The sequence below is a fragment of the Colossoma macropomum genome, unplaced genomic scaffold (assembly GCF_904425465.1).
Source record: "Colossoma macropomum unplaced genomic scaffold, Colossoma_macropomum, whole genome shotgun sequence".
Classification (NCBI taxonomy): Eukaryota; Metazoa; Chordata; class Actinopteri; order Characiformes; family Serrasalmidae; genus Colossoma; species Colossoma macropomum.
The window spans coordinates 5,954,436-5,974,880 of record NW_023494785.1 but is presented as its reverse complement, the minus strand read 5'-3'; the positions used below and the strand labels follow the sequence as shown (position 1 = coordinate 5,974,880).

General features: G+C 40.8%; 1 protein-coding gene across 3 annotated transcripts in view; it reads right to left on the bottom strand.

Moving 5' to 3' along the window:
- The window catches only part of kmt2ca (lysine (K)-specific methyltransferase 2Ca), a 249,803-nt gene that overhangs the window by 35,522 nt on the left and 193,836 nt on the right, over positions 1-20,445 (bottom strand). For all 3 annotated transcript variants that reach the window (XM_036581780.1, XM_036581798.1, XM_036581789.1), the window contains 7 exons: positions 18,016-18,125; positions 16,030-16,107; positions 14,542-14,754; positions 11,236-11,364; positions 6,878-6,997; positions 5,669-5,793; positions 2,682-2,880 (listed from right to left, as the gene is read on the bottom strand). In XM_036581780.1, coding sequence (XP_036437673.1) covers positions 2,682-2,880; positions 5,669-5,793; positions 6,878-6,997; positions 11,236-11,364; positions 14,542-14,754; positions 16,030-16,107; positions 18,016-18,125 — 974 coding nt within the window. The remainder of the gene's footprint in view (positions 1-2,681; positions 2,881-5,668; positions 5,794-6,877; positions 6,998-11,235; positions 11,365-14,541; positions 14,755-16,029; positions 16,108-18,015; positions 18,126-20,445) is intronic.

Here is a 20,445-nt window from a genome sequence, read left to right as displayed (position 1 = left end):
TGACCAGCAGTCTGCATGCCAACCTTCAGGGTTAAAGGGTGAATCAGCAGTTCTAACTCCAGAGTTTAAGACCATTTATTGTTAAACTGTGTTGAACGATCAGCAGAGCTTTATTTTACTGTAAAGGAGGATTATTTTATTTTATTTTTACCTAAAAATCTAATTTTGCTGTGGAGCCACAACAGGACAGTAAAAGAGCTGCATGTTGCCAACCCTAAGTTAGGATATATTCTCAGACCGGACAACAAAGCACTTTTTGCTGATCGCTTTATAAAAGTATGTGCTAAATATCGTAAATGTAAATTCAGTAAATCAATAAGCAGCATACTAAGAAAACTAAAAGTAAAGAGCGAAGCCCCAGTTTCCCTCGAGAGTCTCCACTGTAACAAGAATCCATGAGATGGATGAACAAGAGCGAGTTGGAACCAACGACTGTATCTTTATTATAAAAATGATTTATTAACTCATTGGTTGGAACGTGCAACAACTGCAGCTCTCACTGAAAGTCACTGATAAACCTGAAATTGCATTTACTCTGTGGACATCACATGAGTTCAGGTTAATGTGAACTCTGAGTTGAACTCATTACTGAATTACTGAAAGCAAACAAAAGGCACTGCTTATTAAAAGAATAAATCTTTCATCAGGGTAAAATTTTAGCAAATAAGACGAATGTGATTAAGATTATTTTTAATTTTACATTGTTTGACAGCCCTTAAATAAACAATTAAATAAATAACTGTGAATAAAACAAACATTTTCAGAAAGGCTTCACCACAACTGTGGCTGAGAAATCGCTGCATCAAGGGGTTAAACTGAGAGACACAATCCGCAGAGTATACACACTGAGTTTAGTTAAAGGATAGCTTCAACCCTTTTGTGTCTATGGGAAAAGAAAATCTCCAAGGACAAACAAGTGGCCCTGAAAGCCTGCAAATGGCTTAGTGATTGCTCCCCCAAAGAACGCCAGCAAGGCCTCAAAACCCAGCCCTTTGATTGCTGGGCTTCTATCCTCTCAGAGCAGCCAGACGGGGAATTCAGGAAAGAGGACAAGAGCTGGTAAATTGGGTTTTAAGTGCAGTTCAGGCACAGCTAGCGCCGAGGGCTTGGACACGAGGGCCGGACTGTGGATCTGGTTTTAAATGAGGGATGACAGAACTGAGGATGAGGAGACAGAGTGGAGAATGAGGTGGCTGAAACGAGCCTCTTCTCCCTTCAAGAATGTACTTGTAGGGATCAAAGTGGAAAAAAAAAAACCCATATGGTCCAAAGTTCATATTGGTAATGTGCATTTTTTTTCTCTCCCTTGGTAAAACAGAACAAAAACAAGCCCCTCAGTCCGCCTGCCAGAGCTCCACAGTAGGATAAGATAGTGTTTTGGCTTTATGCTATGCTATGCGAGACTGTGAAGAGAGATATGAACTGATAAAGTGCATTATCCCTCCCTGCAGACTTCACTGGAACCCACAGCAGTAAGATGTGACCTGACGTGGCAGCACTTTAGGGAAAGGCTGCATTCTTCCCCAAACAATGGTGAGCAATTCACAATGAATCCACAGGCCTCTATAAACGCTCCTGAGTGACACTACATATGACTGAAAGTATACCACAGAGGAGAGAGAGAGAGAGAGAGAGAGAGCGCGAGAGAGAGAGAGAGAGAGAGAGAGCATGACAGAGAAAAGGAAAGCAAGAAAGAAGAGACAGAGAGTGCAAGAGAGGGAAGAAAGATATGGGGGGTGTAGAGAAAGAGAGAGAATAACGCCCAATCCCATTTCACCCCTCGCCCCTACCACTTAGCCCTACCCCTCCATTTTGCGCTTTCACGTCTAGGGGGTAGGGTGTCCCGATGTTTGTTGAGATAGAGGGGTAGGACAAAGTGTTAGAGCTACATGGCCCTCCAAACGGAGGTTTTTCAGAGAAACACTTCAAACTGAGTGTTATGAAAAAGAAAAAGAAAAAACGGAAAGACGGCTGCGCAAGCGACCAAAGAAACCCACAAATGTGAAAGTTTTCTCCATTAAAAATTTAAAAAATCATCGTATTATCTTAGTTTAATGTCGTTTCCATGTATTATGGTCCTTTTCTTCATAGCAAGCATAAAAATATCGCTAGTAGTTTGCTGATGTCTTGGCAGCTAAACTTCCCATTCCACCTTAAACGGTGCAGCAGTTCTGACTCCTGAGGTGCCAGAATGTAAGATTTGCATTTAAGGTGGAACGGGACAATGTGAACATGAAACTGGTGAATATCTGACTTCAGCTTCATATCACTGAAGAATTAGGGGTGGGCAATAAGAAATAATTGCCCCCCTCTTTGAAGGCATATGATGCCCTAAATGTAACTAAAGCCCAGCAGTGAGGAGCTGAACTTTACCCTCCTCTGCTGTCACTGCAGACTGGCAGGGTCGCCTACAGAGCAGCGCTAGTAGCTGTTATTGAAGTAAAGCTCTTTTTATTTGAGGGTCCCATTTCAGAGGGAAGATCTCAACCACTACCACTTGTAACTCAGTTACAAGGGTCAAGTTGACACTCGAAAACAAGGGGTAGGGGTTAAAATAAGAAATGGGATTGGGTCCAAGACAGAAAAGAGACATTTTAAAAAGACTGAATAAGCGTAAGAAAAGGCAGTGAGAGGCTGAGCGACTCAGAGAGAGATGATGGTGAACATGTAAGTGAACATACGCAGTGTCCCAGCTTTGCTGATGGGCGTGGCTGCAGCGCTGAGCAAAGGGTCAGAGGAGGGGTCGAGGAAGCTGCTGTTGGCGCTGCTGGTGGTGCTGTGGAGCTTGCTGTGAGCTGGCTCGTCCTCTGCTGGCCCCATCTGCAAAGCCTGCCTGCTCTGCTTACTCTTATCCAGCAGCTCCTTCCCAAAGAACGCCTCCTGCACCACAAACACACAAACAGCAAATTCAGATTTCAGAGTGCTCAAAATGGAGCATCTCCATATACATACAAATACGCCAGAAAACAGTAGAGTACACTAGTCGACAACATGCACAAAAACACCAACAAAATCTGTAAAAACAATAAGCGACACCACCTCTGCAAAACATATCAAATTATCTTAAATCTTAAGTTATTTTTAAACCTGTTTTTAATTTATTTTAGTCAAATAATCTCACTATATTGGCAGATTTTATTGCTTGTTTCAAGCTTATTTCTTACAAGCTGCCAACATCTGCCAGTGAGATAATTTAACTTAAAATCACTCACAACAAATAAAACACTGAGATATAAGTTAAACAATCTCATACTAAGCCTCAATCACAAAATTAGAAATACCAGATATATCGCTGCTGTTGGAACAAAACCTTGTATCTCCAAAATGGCAACTTTACAGTAGAAGGAAAAAACATACTTTACTTTTAATATAAGTCAATGGAACCAGACGTCTTACCAAGTCATTTTGGGTCATTTCTATTGGTTCATTCGTCATAAAAATTATGCACGATATAAAGGGCAACAGACACTTTCAAACTATGCCAAAAACTGAATAACGACAAAAATGGAGATACAAGGTTTGTTCCGAACACAGCGAAATTGACTATTGATCTAAAAAAATTTCACTTGCCAAGATATAATTTCTTTTGCGGTGTAAAATTAACTTATTAATTAATTTATTAAATTATTTGTCATGATGTGTAATATTCTGCATATCGCACAGTACTGCATCCACTCAGCCTCATCAGTTTCACAGGAACTGTCCTTTTTCTGTTTATCCATCAGTGTTTTCTCACTACGATACCCAGGATGCACTGCGCAAATACATGATACACCCATCTGGAGCAAAATACACTGGGATACAGAAATCCTGACTCCAGGCACAGCCACTAATGAAGAGGCTAATAAATACAGAAGAGACCAGAATATAGATCTACTGTCTAAATTCCCTCTGAAAAAGAACCTTTTCATTGCTTAGAGAAATGTAGCTCCTAGCAGCCCTAGCCCACGGAGAGAACCCAGCTGTGAGACTCTCTCCCAGCTACAGTTAACTCCCTGTGGGTAAGAAAGGGCCCGAAACAGCCATCGCTCTTATACCATCTACACAATGCCAGCCTTACGACGTTTAAGAGTACACACACGTCTACATACAAACGCTTACGTAACAAGCGTGCAAACATGCCTCAAAACAAACCTTCAAACGTATCCAGGAACATACAAACATTAGCTTTGCATGTGCCTCCCGGTTAAGTAACTTTGTAGCACTTCACCGTATCTAACAGCTCCAAACTATCAATCTGACTACTCCCCGCTGCGCTAAAACATTAAAAGCCTAATGCGCTGGGATTTAAATAATTGATTAAAGTCATGTCTCTGGTGAGGACCTTTAAGTTTAATTTGAGGCTTGCAGAACAAGAAAAGCCCAAAGTGACAGCTGGTGCACTTAATGCATGGCTGGCTCGCCAGCGCTGAGCATGAGGATCCTTTCGAAAGCAGCAGTGTGGAGTCCCTGCACAGGCTGCACAAGCTCATTCGCCACCACAGACGTGTTCGCACTGACGAGAGCGAATCTGCTCGCGTTAACGCCAAGCCAAAGACCGTCTCCGCAGGGACACCTTGTAGTTTTATGACGGCAGTGATAAATAGCTTAGGCTTATATATAAAGGACTATTAGTGTCGGAGACACAAAATGACGTTAGTTCTGGATGGTATTCCAGTCATTGTGGTTGTTACCTATTTAACCCCTAAAGATGCAGGGTTATTATTCTGTTATTAATCAGCTGACTACCACGAAAGCACCGAAGTCATTAAGTCGTAGGACACTTCGGTCCAAAGCCTAGGCCACAGCCAAGGTAGGCTGCATTTCTTGGCCACTACATCATGGAAGGCTGTTCCAAAGTGAAGGACCCTTTATATACAGCCTAGAAATGCGGCCTACGTTCTGAGTGATTTCGAGGACGCAACTGACATATCGTTTCAGGCCTTTGGTCACCCACAGTTCTCTACGCGAAAATGGCCATTAAAATGCTGGAAAATGAACATGTTGGAGCAGAGCTTGTTTTAAACTGTAAGTTGTTCACGTCCTTGAATTTGTCTTCATTACCTTATAATTGTAAAACGATTAATTAAAGCATTCGCCCATATATCATATTTTAAAAGTACTAGTATATATGTAGTTTATCGTACTACATAAGCTTGTTGGCGTATTAGCTACCATAGCAACAAACACAATGCAACAGGTTCCATTTTCTCTCACCAGTTCTCTCAAAAGTTTTGCGCCAAAATTTCAAGAGGTGGGACCTTTTTGGTGACATCACCATGCAGCCTCGTTAGGACTGTTCCATTTGTGTGGCCAGTAGGCTACTAAAGAGGAGCCTTTATAGGACAGTCCTACCGAGGACTCGCACTACCTCGGCTGCAGTCGAGATGAACTACAATCTGTGATTGTAGAACCACAAAGAGCACCTATACAGTAAGTGTACTGGATAAAATGCACAGTGTACAAAGAAGGTAGATGTATGTAGGCATAAGAGTGAGGGGCTGAAATGAGGGCTCAAAAACCTATAAGGTTTAAAGAGTTAAAGCTAGGCTAATATGTGTATAAGAGAGAAACCTATAATTCAGAGTTGTTCAGTATGTTGTCATAATCTAGCATTGTTTATTTACATATGCAGACACCAAAAAGCCTGGCGCTATACAACTGAGCTGAAGCTGGTATGCTGACGTACCTGGAGATATGATGGAAAGGCCTCTTCTAGTTTTGTTTTCTTCTTCCTGTATCTCTTCTTGACCTTCTCCAAGGGTTCGGTCACAGGGGGCGTCTCATCTACGGGGGTGTCAGGTTCATTCCAGCCTGAGCAACAAGGGGCAAAGTGTGAGCCAAAGGGGCAAAGCAGAACAATTTGTACAATACAGACAGACAAATAAATTGAAATGTATATATAAATCAGAATTTTGCCACCATATGTTAGGACAGACATGAAAAGCCAGCTTTTCCAGATAAATATGAAAACAAGCCCTAGATTAAAATGAGACTTTGTGAGATGCATCTTCAGACAGAAATTCTAGTAGTGGACAAGATCACAAACTATGAATAGGAATTCTCTCTCCAAAACCCAACTGTTCCGGGGGTGCTAGCACTGTGCACTTACACAGTATGTCCAAACGTTTGGACCAAAGCTTTGTCTAAAAGCTTTGGAGAGATTTTAGGAGAGATGCTCCAGAGTGTCCGGTGCTACTGGCGATGCATTTGAATGCCTGTGTCAACAATTCATGCACCTGAAGTAGCCTAATTCACTATTAGGCTATCACTATTAGGAGGGGGCTGTAAATGGAGATTCTATATTCATAACCAATTTTAATCTAGACCAGTGGGTCTAAGGCCCTGTACTGGAACCTCATTCACTAACCAGCAACGGTTCTAACATAAATCACATGTACACAACTTTCCCCCCGTTCCCCAAATAAAGCTGACCAACAAAGAATTGATTTTTTGTTTTTCTTGACACTGTACGCCATACTGTACATGCGAATGGGCAACAGTACACTACATTGCTAGCCATCTTGAATTCCAAATGTTGGGCATACATTTGTCTGTTTTTTGGATAACAGTATGCCATACATGTGTCAGAGACCACTTGAGCAAGTTTATTAGAGATTATTTAACAATTTAAGTGTGGGATAATTTAGGTATGCACTTTGCATGTTAATCAGCAGGGAACAGGCTTCCATTACATATTAGCTACATTAGCCTCATAGCTCCAGTGGAAACCCAAAGAAGCAAACTTCAGACAACAAAAGTCTGGATGATCAACTATGTTTGGGGCTCGACTTATCGCTGAATCATTGCTTTACCTCATGCGGTGATTATCATGGGTTGATCAAGCAGTGTCACAGCAGGGAAAATACTAGAACCACTGGAACTTGTTGAACCCTACCTTCCTCTTTCCCCATGGGGTTCTCTGTGAGTGACCCAGTGGAGTCCTTCCTGATCAGGGACCGCTTGGCTTTGCCTTGCCCGGTCTTGCTCCTCTGACGAACCATAAACCCACCAATACCTGGGGAGAAGAAAAGGGTGGGGACCAAAATATTTCCAATATAAGTTGATAAGCAGCTGCAAGTAGGAATTCCAAAGTGGGTGATGGATGCGGTCAGGGATTAATAATGCGGGACACTGACAGTGAAATCCTGACATTAATCTCCATTATTCAGGATGACGCATGAGCTGCAGGCCAGCGGCGGGGTGATTCATCTTGGATCTTTGCTATACTCTCCACTCCAGGGACCATTTCAGGTGAGCCTATTTCGGGCAAGCAAGATCGGTACAGTCTGTCCCGCACCTCCCCCACCCATCCTGCCTCTTAAGTACTCGTGCAAACCGTCCCCTGGACGCAGAGAGACATTCTAGCTGATTTATGGACGGGGAAATGAAGATATAGCTGCTGTGCATCCAAAATATCCATAAAAGAATATATAGGGAATTTAGTCTGGCAGGGTAAAGCAACTCTAGGACTATATACAGCATTTGGCAGAATTCATCTAATGAAATTAGCTTGCGATGGATTTGTCCTTTGGTTGTTCTCTCTCTGTTGTAGAGGAAGGACAGAAATAAAAAACCCCTGATGAAAAATGTGTAAAGCACCAAGCCGCCATCACTGAAACGACCATTAGCTGCAGTCCATCATATCTATGACTGTACACCAGTGAATACTCACTGCTACTCAATACTCAGTTCCACATACTGCTAACCATATTAGCCTTTTTGGTCAGACTACATCTTTCCAGACTTTTCCCGAACCACTGCAGTCCCTGAACAGAGGGGAACAACAGTTGTGCACCTGTAAATAATGCTGCTTGTGTAATCGATTCAATGCAAACGTCTCAGAACCAAGACTGTCAAACTTTTCTAAAAAGTTTAATTCCAGCCATAATCTAACCTCACAAGCCAAGTAGAGTCTACAGAACCACACAACTCTAATATCAAACATAAGTCTGATCCAAATATGATGGAACTGCACAATAAATTTAGACAGTTTACCTGTGGTTTGCATTGTGGCTCACTAGTGCTCTCTAACCTGTGGTAAATCCTGAGGTCACACTGACATATTATTCAGTTTTTTGGACGCATCTATTCCTACATTCTGTGTGGTGTTCTTGGTCTGTACAACAGTTTTTCTCCATAACTGAAAGCATTCCTCTGTTATCCACCACTGTGCTCTTGCATGGACTTGTGATTAGGCCCAGCACGATTACGAAATTTGAGCTAATGATTAACTGCCATATAAATTAATGAGATTAACAACTGAACTGCTTTTCTGATCATTGTATGCTACTATTAAAGTACAGTCTAGAGCGGCCAAACTGCCCTCTGGTGTTAACAAACACCAAGTAAACAAACGTTACTCACCGCCGCCCTCTAAAGGTGCTATAAACAAACATCAAATAAACAAACCTCGCTCACCGCCGCCCTCTAAAGGCATTATTAACAAACACCAAGTAAACAAACGTTACTCACCGCCGCCCTCTAAAGGCGCTATTAACAAACACCAAGCAAACAAACATTACTCACCGCTGCCCTCTAAAGGTGTTATTAACACCAAGTAAACAAACGTTACTCACCGCCGCCCTCTAAAGGCGCTATTAACAAACACTAAGCAAACAAATGTTACTCACCGCCGCCCTCTAAAGGCGTTATTAACACACATCAAATAAACAAATGTTACTCACCGCCGCCCTCTAAAGGCGCTATAAACAAACATCAAATAAACAAACGTCGCTCACTGCCGCCCTCTAAAGGCGCTATAAACAAGCATCGAACAAACGTTACTCACCGCCGCCCTCTAAAGGTGTTATAAACAAACATCAAACAAACATTACTCACTGCTGCCCTCTAAACCCATGATGAGCCTCAATAAATGTGTGTTATGCTCGCTTTTACTTACATCTATTTGCCTCAACCCAACTGATCAAAACACACCAAATTCATATTCTGTTTGTTGTGATGTAAACATGACCCTGAGAGCTAACTATGAAAAAAAAACTGCTCAGCTTAAACCATTTCGATCAGGGTATTACGTAATAAAGGAAACAGGCCTACCTGATATTGCCAAGTTCTCAATGAAGCAAACAGTGTGACACATCTAATCTTTTGGCTATGCACCCAGCTGATTTTTTTTCTATTTATAACATCCAATAAAAGCCCTTCTTCAGTCATCTGTGACAACAGATATAAACGCCACATCAAGAATCAACTGTAGACCTTTTGTTTGCTCTCTTGTGCACGAATGACAACAACGCAACAGCACACAGCTACCCAAGAAACGGAGAAACCTACCGTCCGATTACTTCTGGTCTAGGAATGTGCAGTAAATTATATTTTCAGGTTTAACACTATTTTTTGATTCTGAGATTGATTTTTTGGATCATTTGTGTTAAAAGATAAAACAAAAGCAAATGAGCTATGAGTAATACAAAAATAGAAAGGATGTCTAGTTTTGGTCACTGCCTGGCTTCCACGAATGACTGTACATACGAGAATATTGGTGATGCACTTAAATTTGAATGCACTGTTTTAAATATTTATTGTAATCATCACAACTCTGCTTTGGTGCATTAAAAAACTGAGACAGGCTGGAGTTCCTGCACGGTTCTCCTGATATGACGTTACACAGCCTGAGTCTGCAGTTTAATGTCACAGCCACTGTTTCATTGGGAATCCAATCAAAGCAACTTGATTATTTTAGTCTACACTTTACACAGAGTACGCCATTGCGATGACTGCACACTGTGGATGACTCAACATTGCAGAAGACCCTAAAAAGACTGAAATTCCACCAAAAACTCAGACATGTTTCTGAATGTAAAATTTGGAAGTAAGAGGTCTGTGTGGCAAAAAATAACAGCAGAAACCACGCTGCATCTCATTTTGGAAACAATTTAAGCCCATGCACGATAACAGGGATCCCTCTGGGGAAGAAAAAATTAGCACTGCAATTTTAGCCAGAACTGCTCGTCAGCGGAAGATAAGGCTCGCACAGAAAAAACACAAAATTCAGCCTCAACTGAAGAGACACGCCACATTTAAAGAGAGCTCACATCGAGCTGTAGGTATTTCCAAAAACGAAACAGGCAAAAATGGAGCAGAAAAAGTAAAGAGATTACTTTTTCTAGGCTCAGAGCAAATGTTCCTTTCAGCAGCCGTCCTCAGCTAGGAGCTCTAAAGAGCAGAGCACTGTGGGATGCTATTTAGGGTCCAGAGTGTGCAGCCGTACTATTTCACACTCCAGCGGAGCTGTCCTTTCTGATAAGTGCACCTCTCTTTACTTCCCTTCATCTTTCCGTCTCTATTTCCCTTCCTCTCTGCATTTCTCCCTCTTTCTCTCTACTTCCTTTCCTCTCTCCATTCCTCAAACTAATTATGTCCATCTACTTCCCTTTTTCTCTCCATTCCTGTCGCTACTTCCTTTCCTCTCTCCATTCCTCCCCCCCTTCTCCTTTCCTTTTCCTGACCTCTGTATTTCTTTTTCCTGTTTCCCTCTCTCTCTCTCTCTCTCCACCAAGTCTTTAACAGTCTATCCTTCTCTCTCCTTGGCCTCCCTGTAGAGTTCCTTTCCCCTTTTCCTCTAACCCATCTTCACGAGTCCCTCTTCCTCCCTCTTTCCTTTTCCTGGTCTCTTGTTATCCTTCTTTTTCTTGTTCCCCTCTTTCTCTACCCCATCTTTCTTTACCAAGTCTATCTTTCTCCTTTCCCTTTCAAATTTTCCTGTCCTCTCTTCATCTTTGTTTCCTGCCCACTCCATTTTCCTGTTACTTCCCTCTCTCCATCTTTCCTTTTCCCGCCCTCTCTCCATCTTCCCTTTTCCTGCCCTCTCTGCATCTTTCATTTTCCTTCTTTTTCTCTTTTTTCCCCATCTTTGTCTTTTTATCTTTCTCCCAATACCCCATTTTTCTTTCTCATCCACTTTTCCAGCACTCTCTACATCTTTTTACTTCGTTTGATTTTCTCTACCCCATCTTTGTCTTTCTATCTCTCTTTCTCCCTATACCCCATCTTTCTTTCTTTCCCACTATTCCACCACACTCTCTATCTTTCTTTTCCCCCATCCATCTGCCTCTCCCATCTTTTTCTTCACTAATCTTTCTTTTCTCTCTCCTCCTCTTTACAGCTCTCTTCCGTCCACCTTTTTCCACCAATCTGTGTCCCTCCATCTTAACCCCATCTCTTCCCTAATTCCTCTTGTTTCCTCTCTGTCACTGTCTTTCTTTCTTTTCCAGGGCGTATAATATATATATGTACCCGGTCTGTAGGGTTTCCTCTTCCTCTTCTTGATGCCGTCGACGCTCTCAGCCCCCTTCAGCTCTTCATCGTTGGGCTCTCGCTCGGGGCTCGAGTCAGACTTCACATCACAGTCCATCAGATCCCCCTCTGAAACACAGCCACACACAAAGCAACGAGGACAACTCGACTCAGTTACTCAGTCATTCATACACAAAAAAGGAAATGCGTACATTTGTTTTTTCGCACAACAATCACTTTAAGAACCACAACTCCTCTGAGCTCTATCAGAGTTTAGCCTTTGGGGCCTCAGCACTGCAGCGTTTCCTGCTTCAACACATTCGACTCAGTGGTTTAGCTCCACCAAGCCAAGCCCTCTGTGACCCTCTGCATTCTTATCAACTACAGCTCTCAAATACAACGAAAACTACATGCAGTAACAGAACCCCTTTAGTAGATGACTTACTGTGCAAAAGTCAGAGACCACCCTTCGTTTACTCAAATTTTAGCCAAAACAAATACAAGTTATTTATTTTTCAGGAGACATTTCTGAGGAAATTTGATCTAAGATAATCCACTAGCATAAGGAAAGAGAAAGTCAAAGAAAAACGAGTGGAAAAAAAAACAGGAGTTTCCAAAACTGGAGTACAAAACATGATTAAAAGGTACGGAGAAAATGGGACTCCTAACAATAGTGCAAGACCTGGCAGACCACCAAAACTGTCCTTATCAGATAAACAGGACTTAAAAGCTTTCATCTCTAAGAGAGGAGAAAATCAAGACAAAAAAAATCCAAATCAAAGAAGCCGCTGGTGTTCTCAGAACAATGGACCGACCACCTTAGTGTCACTTTAACTCTTCCATCCTTCCAATTTTAAAACCAACCAGTAACAGCTGCATCATCCCAACAAAAGCTGTTCCCAAAGGAGGCACTGACATGATGTTCCTTATCAAACATACATAAGCAACTACCCTAACTCACCTCAGCTGCCTTCAAATTTCTCTCATGTGCATCTACAATGACTAAAAGACAAACTTACGAGGAGATTAGATATAAGAATCTATCTTCATAAGGAAGGAGTGATTAAAAAATAGAGGAGCTTCCAAATATGGGGTTCAAAAAACTGCCCCCATCAGATAAACAGCACTTAAAGCTTTCATCTCTGAGAGAGAGGAGAAAATCAAGCTGCTTCAGATCTGAAAACATCCACAGGTGTTTCTGTCCATCCTTCCACAGTGAGAAGACGACTCAGCGCTGTGGGTCTGAAAGGATGTGTAGCTGTTCAAGAAGAACCTCACTGAGAAAAGGAGACGGACACATCAAACAAAGAAGCACCCCAGAGTCCAGACCTCAACATCACTGAATGTGTTTGATTACTTCAGAAAATGATCAACCAGCTTCTAAGACTGAACTTTGGAGGTGTGGAAAAACATCCCTGCAGATTTCTTTGAAAAACTGAAAGTGAGTCTCCTGAAAAGAATGGAGGCTGTGACGAAGGGTGAACAAACTGAATCACAAACGAATTAACACTGTATTTAGTTTAATTTTCTTTTAAATATGTTTTTTTTGCTTTTATACTGACACTGAAAAATCAATAACTTGTACTTAATGGCTGTTTTGACTTGAAATTTAATAAATGAAGGGTGGTCTCTGATTTTTGCACACCCAACACTTTACTGCTTTTACAGAGTGACATTCAGAACAATGCGTATACGTTATATTAAAAACATATTTTTAAAAATATTGTGATAATACAGTCAACTAATTATCATAATAATAAATATTCAGAGTTCCATATTCCTACTATTAAAAGATAATTCAGGCGAAAACCTGCTCTTTATACCAAAGCAGGCACTATGATGAATATGAAGTTGCCGTTTAGTGCAGATAAAACCTTCAGGTTTTTCTTATTTAAGTAAAAAGTAGTATTTAAAATAAAACACTGCATAAATAGTTCCAAAAGAAGGCAAGACAAACTTTTGACGGTGGGAGTTTGAGGGTTAATCTCCTCATTGCCCCCTGTCTGCTCTGTTACAGCTGCCGCCTGATAGATGGGCCGGTCATTAATTCGTTTAGATCAGGCTGGCCTCTCATCACCGCAACGCCAAGGCAGGTACAATTTGCTGACTGCTGTTTTCAAAGCTTTTCTTCACTCTCCAAGTCAAATTCATTACATGGCCAGACCCCAACTCCCACCCAGCCCCCACCCCTTCAACCTCTCCACCTCACTCTCACTCAACTCTCCGCTCTTTCCCTCTAGTCTCCTTGGCCTCCTTTCAAACAAACATCTTCTACTGTGTAATAATGGCATCAAATTGTTTTCACTATTTTAGTGCATCTTTCTCTGTTTCTTCAGGTAAACATCCCTCTAGGCTGATCAGACTGCAGAATGGGCCGAGCATCTGAAATGCCTCCCCCTGCCATCAACAGCGAGCCAGAAACTGGACTGTAGTACCACAAAAGTGGCTCACAATCATGGTAAAAACAAGCTGCTTAAAACACCCCTGCCTTGATTATGATATTTGAACAGAGCCAAAATCCACTTCTTCCAAAATAAAACCTCAAAAGGTTATTTCATTAGATTGCGTAAGTGCCAGGAGCACTTGGAGAGTGCAGAAAAATATTGTACGGCACACTGATCTTCACATCAATGGAAGCAGCGTTTCAATATTCCTCAGAGCCAAGGAGCTAAAGCAGATGAAACAAATCAAGCACACGCACGCAGCACTGCTAGCCACTACTATACTGCTTGTTTTAATATTATGTCATACATCGGTCATACGTGTCCCTATAGCACCTATACATAACATTTCAACATATATATAGCTGTTGTCGGAACAAAACCTCATGTCTCCAAAATGGCAACTTTATCGAAAGTCATTTTGATCAATTTCTTTTGGTCCATTCATTGTGAAATTTACACACAATGTAAAGAGCAACATGTATTTTTGGTCAAAAACCAAATATATATATATATATATATATATATATACATACATACATACATACATGCACACGCACACGCACACATATACTTATATATACACACATATATATTTGCGCTTACTGATTTCAAATTGTGATAAAAATGAAATCATCTAAAATGGAGATTTTTCCCTGACAGCGACAATATGTTAGTATCTACATGTAACATTCTAAGCTTAATCTGAACCACAACCTCAGTAACCAAAAAGAAACAGTTTTGGTTTCAAAAAATGAAAAATGAAGCTTTTGTAAAAAGCACTTAACACAGTCAGGAGCTCCTACAGGTCAGACCTGCTTTTCTCTGATTTCACAACAAGTCAGGACACACAGCGAGAGCGTACCTCTGCTGTCCTCCAGGTCTCCCTCGCGGGATAATTCAGACTGTGGATCTGGCGGAGTCTGCAGCACTGCCACGCTGTTTTGGTTGATTATTTTGAGTTTGAGTTTGGGTTTGGGCCGCCGGCGCCGGACTGAGGGTACAGACAGACTCTGCAGCTGGCACAGGCCTGATTCAGTCAGACACACACCGTCCTGAGTGTACGTCTTCTGGAAGTCTGAGAGGAGAAAAACACACATTACAAATCACTCTTCATATTCCCTAATCAAACATGACCTTCCTGATGGACCAGTAGGCATCTCAGAGGTAAAATACCACTGACTAGCAAATCTGTGGCTGTGGGTTCGGAAGACATCAAGGGAAACTGGCCTTTTTCCACAGAAGTCTCTTCCTACTGAAGCACTAAATAAACATTCCTTACTCAACAAAGATACTATACATAATGAGGAGTCTAAAAAAGTTGTGAAATTGGGCAAACCATATCTTAAAACCCACACATCCTCCACAGCGCAAAAAAAACCTTTTTTGATTATGTTCTCGATATTACATACACAATATGGCCAAAGGTATGTGGAAAGTATAGTAATCTTAGTCTTTTGTGCAGCTGCTTGGCCATGGAAACCCATTTCATGAACCTCTCAAACCACGTGGCTGAGCTTTTGTTGCTACTTCTGTTGCATCCTTTCATAATAATGGCACTTACAGTGGACTAGGGCAGACCTAGCAGGGCAGAAACTTAAACTGACTTTTGGCAAAGGTGGCATCCAATGATAGTGCCATGTTTAAAGTCACTGAGCTCTTTAGTACGACCCATTCTACTATCAGTGTTTGTCTACAGCGATTGCATGGCTATGTGCTTGATTTTATACACCTGTTAACAATAAGCGTGGCAGAAACACAAACTCTATGATTAGAAGGGGTGTCCACATACTTCTGGCCATTTCAATTCTATTTAGACTTTAAAAAACAGTACTATGCAAACAAAAATGACACGTAATGCCATTCATCCAGACAGCAAACAATTATGTGATGAAATAATCACAATATAAGAATAAACACAAATAAACAATACATTGAAATCTAATCAATCCTTCATTAAATGAAATCAGGTCTGCTGCTGATGTATTTATCAAACCTATTAAGAGCAGTGAGAAATCAAGAACCAAACATGGGTTCTCCTAAACAAGATAACTTTTTCAAAACAAGAACATTTTATGTTTTACTGTATTTCATTTTATCTGTATTTACTCTGTTATACAGTGTTTTTACTAGGAGAATCACACTTTCTATCAAAATAAATAGTTCCTGGCTTCCTAAGACTTCTGCTTAGTACTGTGTATTATAATTAGATTTTGTTGCTCAGCACTTCACGACAGGATGACCATACAAGTTATTGCAATGTTATGTTTACTCCAGGCTTTCCATCTTCAGTGCTAGAACACAATCATAAAGAATAATGGCTTCATTATAACAAATTTAACAGCCTATTTACCGTATTCCTTGATTTTAGACACGATCTGCGCCACCATCGGGGGTTCGCTGTTGTCCATGAGCTTAACACCGGTGCCAGCTGGGCCAGAACACAGAGCACAAAAAATAACAAAAGCACAATGATCAGGATCATCATTACACCTTCACATAATCATTTGTTCTGTCATTTATTTATGGGCACACAGTATTTTGGCTCCATCACAGACAGATAATATTAGCCACCACTTCATCTGAGCGAACAGGTTGCGACGTGATTCGAAATTCAGGCCATCTGCTTTTTTAATAAACCAGATTTGGCTCAGGCTGAGTTTCATTGACCAAAATGCTGGAGTGGCCTTCTGTTACTTGAATGCAACAGCAATCCATCAGCAATAGGCTTCTGTTCAGTTTTGTGGATTACATCTGAAAGAGGAAAGCCAAACCCAACACCTGGAGATCTGGTCTCATCCAGAGTTTTTGTTCCAACACACCTGACTCCAGCATTATGGTGATTCTACAGAACATGATTAGCTGGATGTGGGTCTCATGCATGTTTAAAAGCAGGGTCCCAAAACCAACAGCAAAAAACATTAAATCTGACATTTTCAATTCGAATTTGAGACGTTTTCATATGTGGTACTGAAATTCGATCCATATCCGATATGCGGCGATGCGACTCAGTCTGAACAGCCAGATCGGACTTTTACGTCAATCCAACTCCACATTCATCATAGTTTCACGCTGCTGAGACCTCATGAACATTATGCTGATGTTTCTGTACCAAAACAATTAGAAGACCGCTCCACGTTCGAGGAGATTTCCAAAGGAAAAAGCCGAACGCAGCCGCAGGAGAGCGAGGCTGCAGCGTCAAAGAACAGTTAAAAGTCTGAAAGCAAAGTTTAAAGAATCCAAGGACACAAACCAAAGAAGTGACCAGGCCCTTTTTACGGCTCGAACACATTCTGGGTGACGAGCCCAGCTGTCAGTCAGTGAAGCTTCATGATGGCTCCTGTGATGCTGGTAAAGATGGAACTGAACCGTTCGGGAGCGACTGGCGTTCGTTAGCAGTCGTGATTGTTTACCTCTGGATGAGCCGCGTGAAGCAACATGAAGCGTTGTTCTTTTGTGCATGCAGGTCAGTTTAGGAGCTGATCTGTTCAGACTGATGTTGCATATAGATCACATTTAAAAGATAATCTGTACAGCCAAACAAAAAAAGAAAATCAGATTTGGGCCACTTTTACCTGCTGCGTGAATGCAGCCTTAGTAACTGGAAAAAATTAAGCCTAAACCAAGAGTAGGAATGTCCCTTAGCTCTTCTCCTTATGGACAAACTTGACTTTCAGGCTTTGTTTACACTGCAGGACAAACGATTTGTTTATTAGAACCTCATTTTTAGACTTGAGCGTTTAGATATCAGGTTACAGTTTGATTTATCTGGTCAGACGGTAACATTTGCTTGGATATCCACAGTCATAGTAATGAAGCAATGTGTGAGTATGCTGGCTAGGAAGGGGCAGGCAAAACTTAGCTAAGTGGCAACACTTACGACCTCAGATGTTAATGTGCACTGTTAATTAAAGACTATGCCTAGAACATGACATTAGAGTAAGATGACCTGGTCAGTACATAATGTTAATTAAATCCTGCTTTGTGAAGAACCCCCATGTATAACAGCTTAACACTGAAGCTAAAGATGGCAGCTCTCTAGACTTGGCACCAGTGCTCTACATGCTTAAATTCACTTAAGATTTCTCAAAAAGCAGCAGTAATTATAGCACTGATGAGGCAGACATACTCCCCCACAGCAGGGAGAGCACTTCAGGGCAGGAGCTTAAAGTATGCATCAATATAATGCATTATAATTACATCATACAACATTTCTATGGGAAAAACTGTACCGGTTCTACAACATTAACTCTTTTCTACTGTAAAAATCAGAGTACGTTCTGTTAATTTCTACACAACTTTAGCTCTGAATGGTAGATTTTCCACAGTGTGTTATTACCTTGGGTGGAAACAGTGTGCATTCTGCACATGGTGCAGTCAAAGCCATCATCAGCCGCGTTCTCCACCTCCTCATCTGAGTTCAGACCCTGGCAGGATGCGTGCATCCACCTAAAGAACGAAGCAACTTCATTAAACCCTGATGAACAAGCAGAAGTATTTGTATGCAGGTGCCAGATAACCCAAGTAAAGAAAAATGTAGTCATGAAATCGATAGCATATTGCACTGAAGACACAGAGGATCCCTGCATGTACAAATTAGCAATCATCCCTATCCTATATATAACATTTTAACGAAGTCATTCATAATAAGGTAAGGAGTTGTATTAGAGCATGTAAAACACAATTGTAAAACACAAAAGCTAAGATTGTAACCTGACGGCTTTGATATAAACCAAAGAAATTCTACCCCAGAAAATGTTTCAAAACAGTGTGGCTACAATACAAATTCCATATTTGGTTAGTTTATTAACTGAAAGGTGCTTCTTCCTTTTTTTGTGGTATTTTGTGGTAGCCCATGTCAGACATGAACAATATGCATTTGAAATGTAATGAACAGTGTTGGGCAGAACACTTGATGCAGCAGTGATGACTGAATACTAAATATATAATAGATAGATAAATTGTTTTCAGTAATGTATTACATTAAAATATATAAACGAATGCATTCAGGACACATTTACAATACATTATCACACACAATGATAAGGCAAATGTGAAAAGCTCAAACTCTGCTGTTGTAATTATTTAATTCACACTGTTCCTCGCCACTACTGGCTGGCAGTTTTCAAGTAATTCGTCTGGTAACATGTTTCATGAAAAATTCACTTATTTAAATGAAGCTACAAAATTCTGAACATCATTTTGGCTCTCATTGCCTGCTTCAGTCCACTGCTGCACACAGTCCCACTGCCGACTCATCAACTAAGCAAACAATTTGCCATATCACAGCAACAGAATCGTGCAAATATGACTAAGGAGTGGGTGGCTGTGGATTTCAGTTAATACCATGTATGTAACCATGATATGCCTGGATAAGGTCAGCACAACACTAATCACTTGTGAGCATGTCCACTACTGGTGAGACTGTTTAGTTCGATCATGCCTCAAAAGAGTTTAGTAACACTGAAATTTACAACTAATCACATTCATTTATCAGTCTACTCAGGCTTTAGCAGAGCTCAGTAACACTGAGATTAATAACTGATCACATTGATTTATCAGTCTACTCAGGCTTTAGTAGAGCTCAGTAACACTGAGATTAATAACTGATCACATTGATTTATCAGTCTACTCAGGCTTTAGCAGAGCTCAGTAACACTGAGATTAATAACTGATCACATTGATTTATCAGTCTACTCAGCCTTTAGCAGAGCTCAGTAACAGATTAATAACTGATCATCACATTGATTTATCAGTCTACTCAGGCTTTAGCAGAGCTCAGTAACACAGATTAATAACTGATCATCATATTGATTTATCAGTCTACTCAGGCTTTAGCAGAGCTCAGTAACACAGATTAATAACTGATCATCATATTGATTTATCAGTCTACTCAGGCTTTAGCAGAGCTCAGTAACACAGATTAATAACTGATCATCATATTGATTTATCAGTCTACTCAGGCTTTAGCAGAGCTCAGTAACAGATTAATAACTGATCACATTGACTTATCAGTCTACTCAGGCTTTAGCAGAGCTCAGTGACACTGAGATTAATAACTGATCATCACATTGATTTATCAGTCTACTCAGGCTTTAGCAGAGCTCAGTAACAGATTAATAACTGATCATCACATTGATTTATCAGTCTACTCGGGCTTTAGCAGAGCTCAGTAACACAGATTAATATCTGATCACATTGATTTATCAGTCTACTCAGGCTTTAGCAGAGCTCAGTAACACAGATTAATAACTGATCATCATATTGATTTATCAGTCTACTCAGGCTTTAGCAGAGCTCAGTAACACAGATTAATAACTGATCATCATATTGATTTATCAGTCTACTCAGGCTTTAGCAGAGCTCAGTAACAGATTAATAACTGATCACATTGACTTATCAGTCTACTCAGGCTTTAGCAGAGCTCAGTGACACTGAGATTAATAACTGATCATCACATTGATTTATCAGTCTACTCAGGCTTTAGCAGAGCTCAGTAACACTGAGATTAATAACTGATCATCACATTGATTTATCAGTCTACTCAGGCTTTAGCAGAGCTCAGTAACAGATTAATAACTGATCATCACATTGATTTATCAGTCTATTCAGGCTTTAGCAGAGCTCAGTAACAGATTAATAACTGATCATCACATTGATTTATCAGTCTATTCAGGCTTTAGCAGAGCTCAGTAACACAGATTAATATCTGATCACGTTGATTTATCAGTCTACTCAGGCTTTAGCAGAGCTCAGTATCACTGAGATC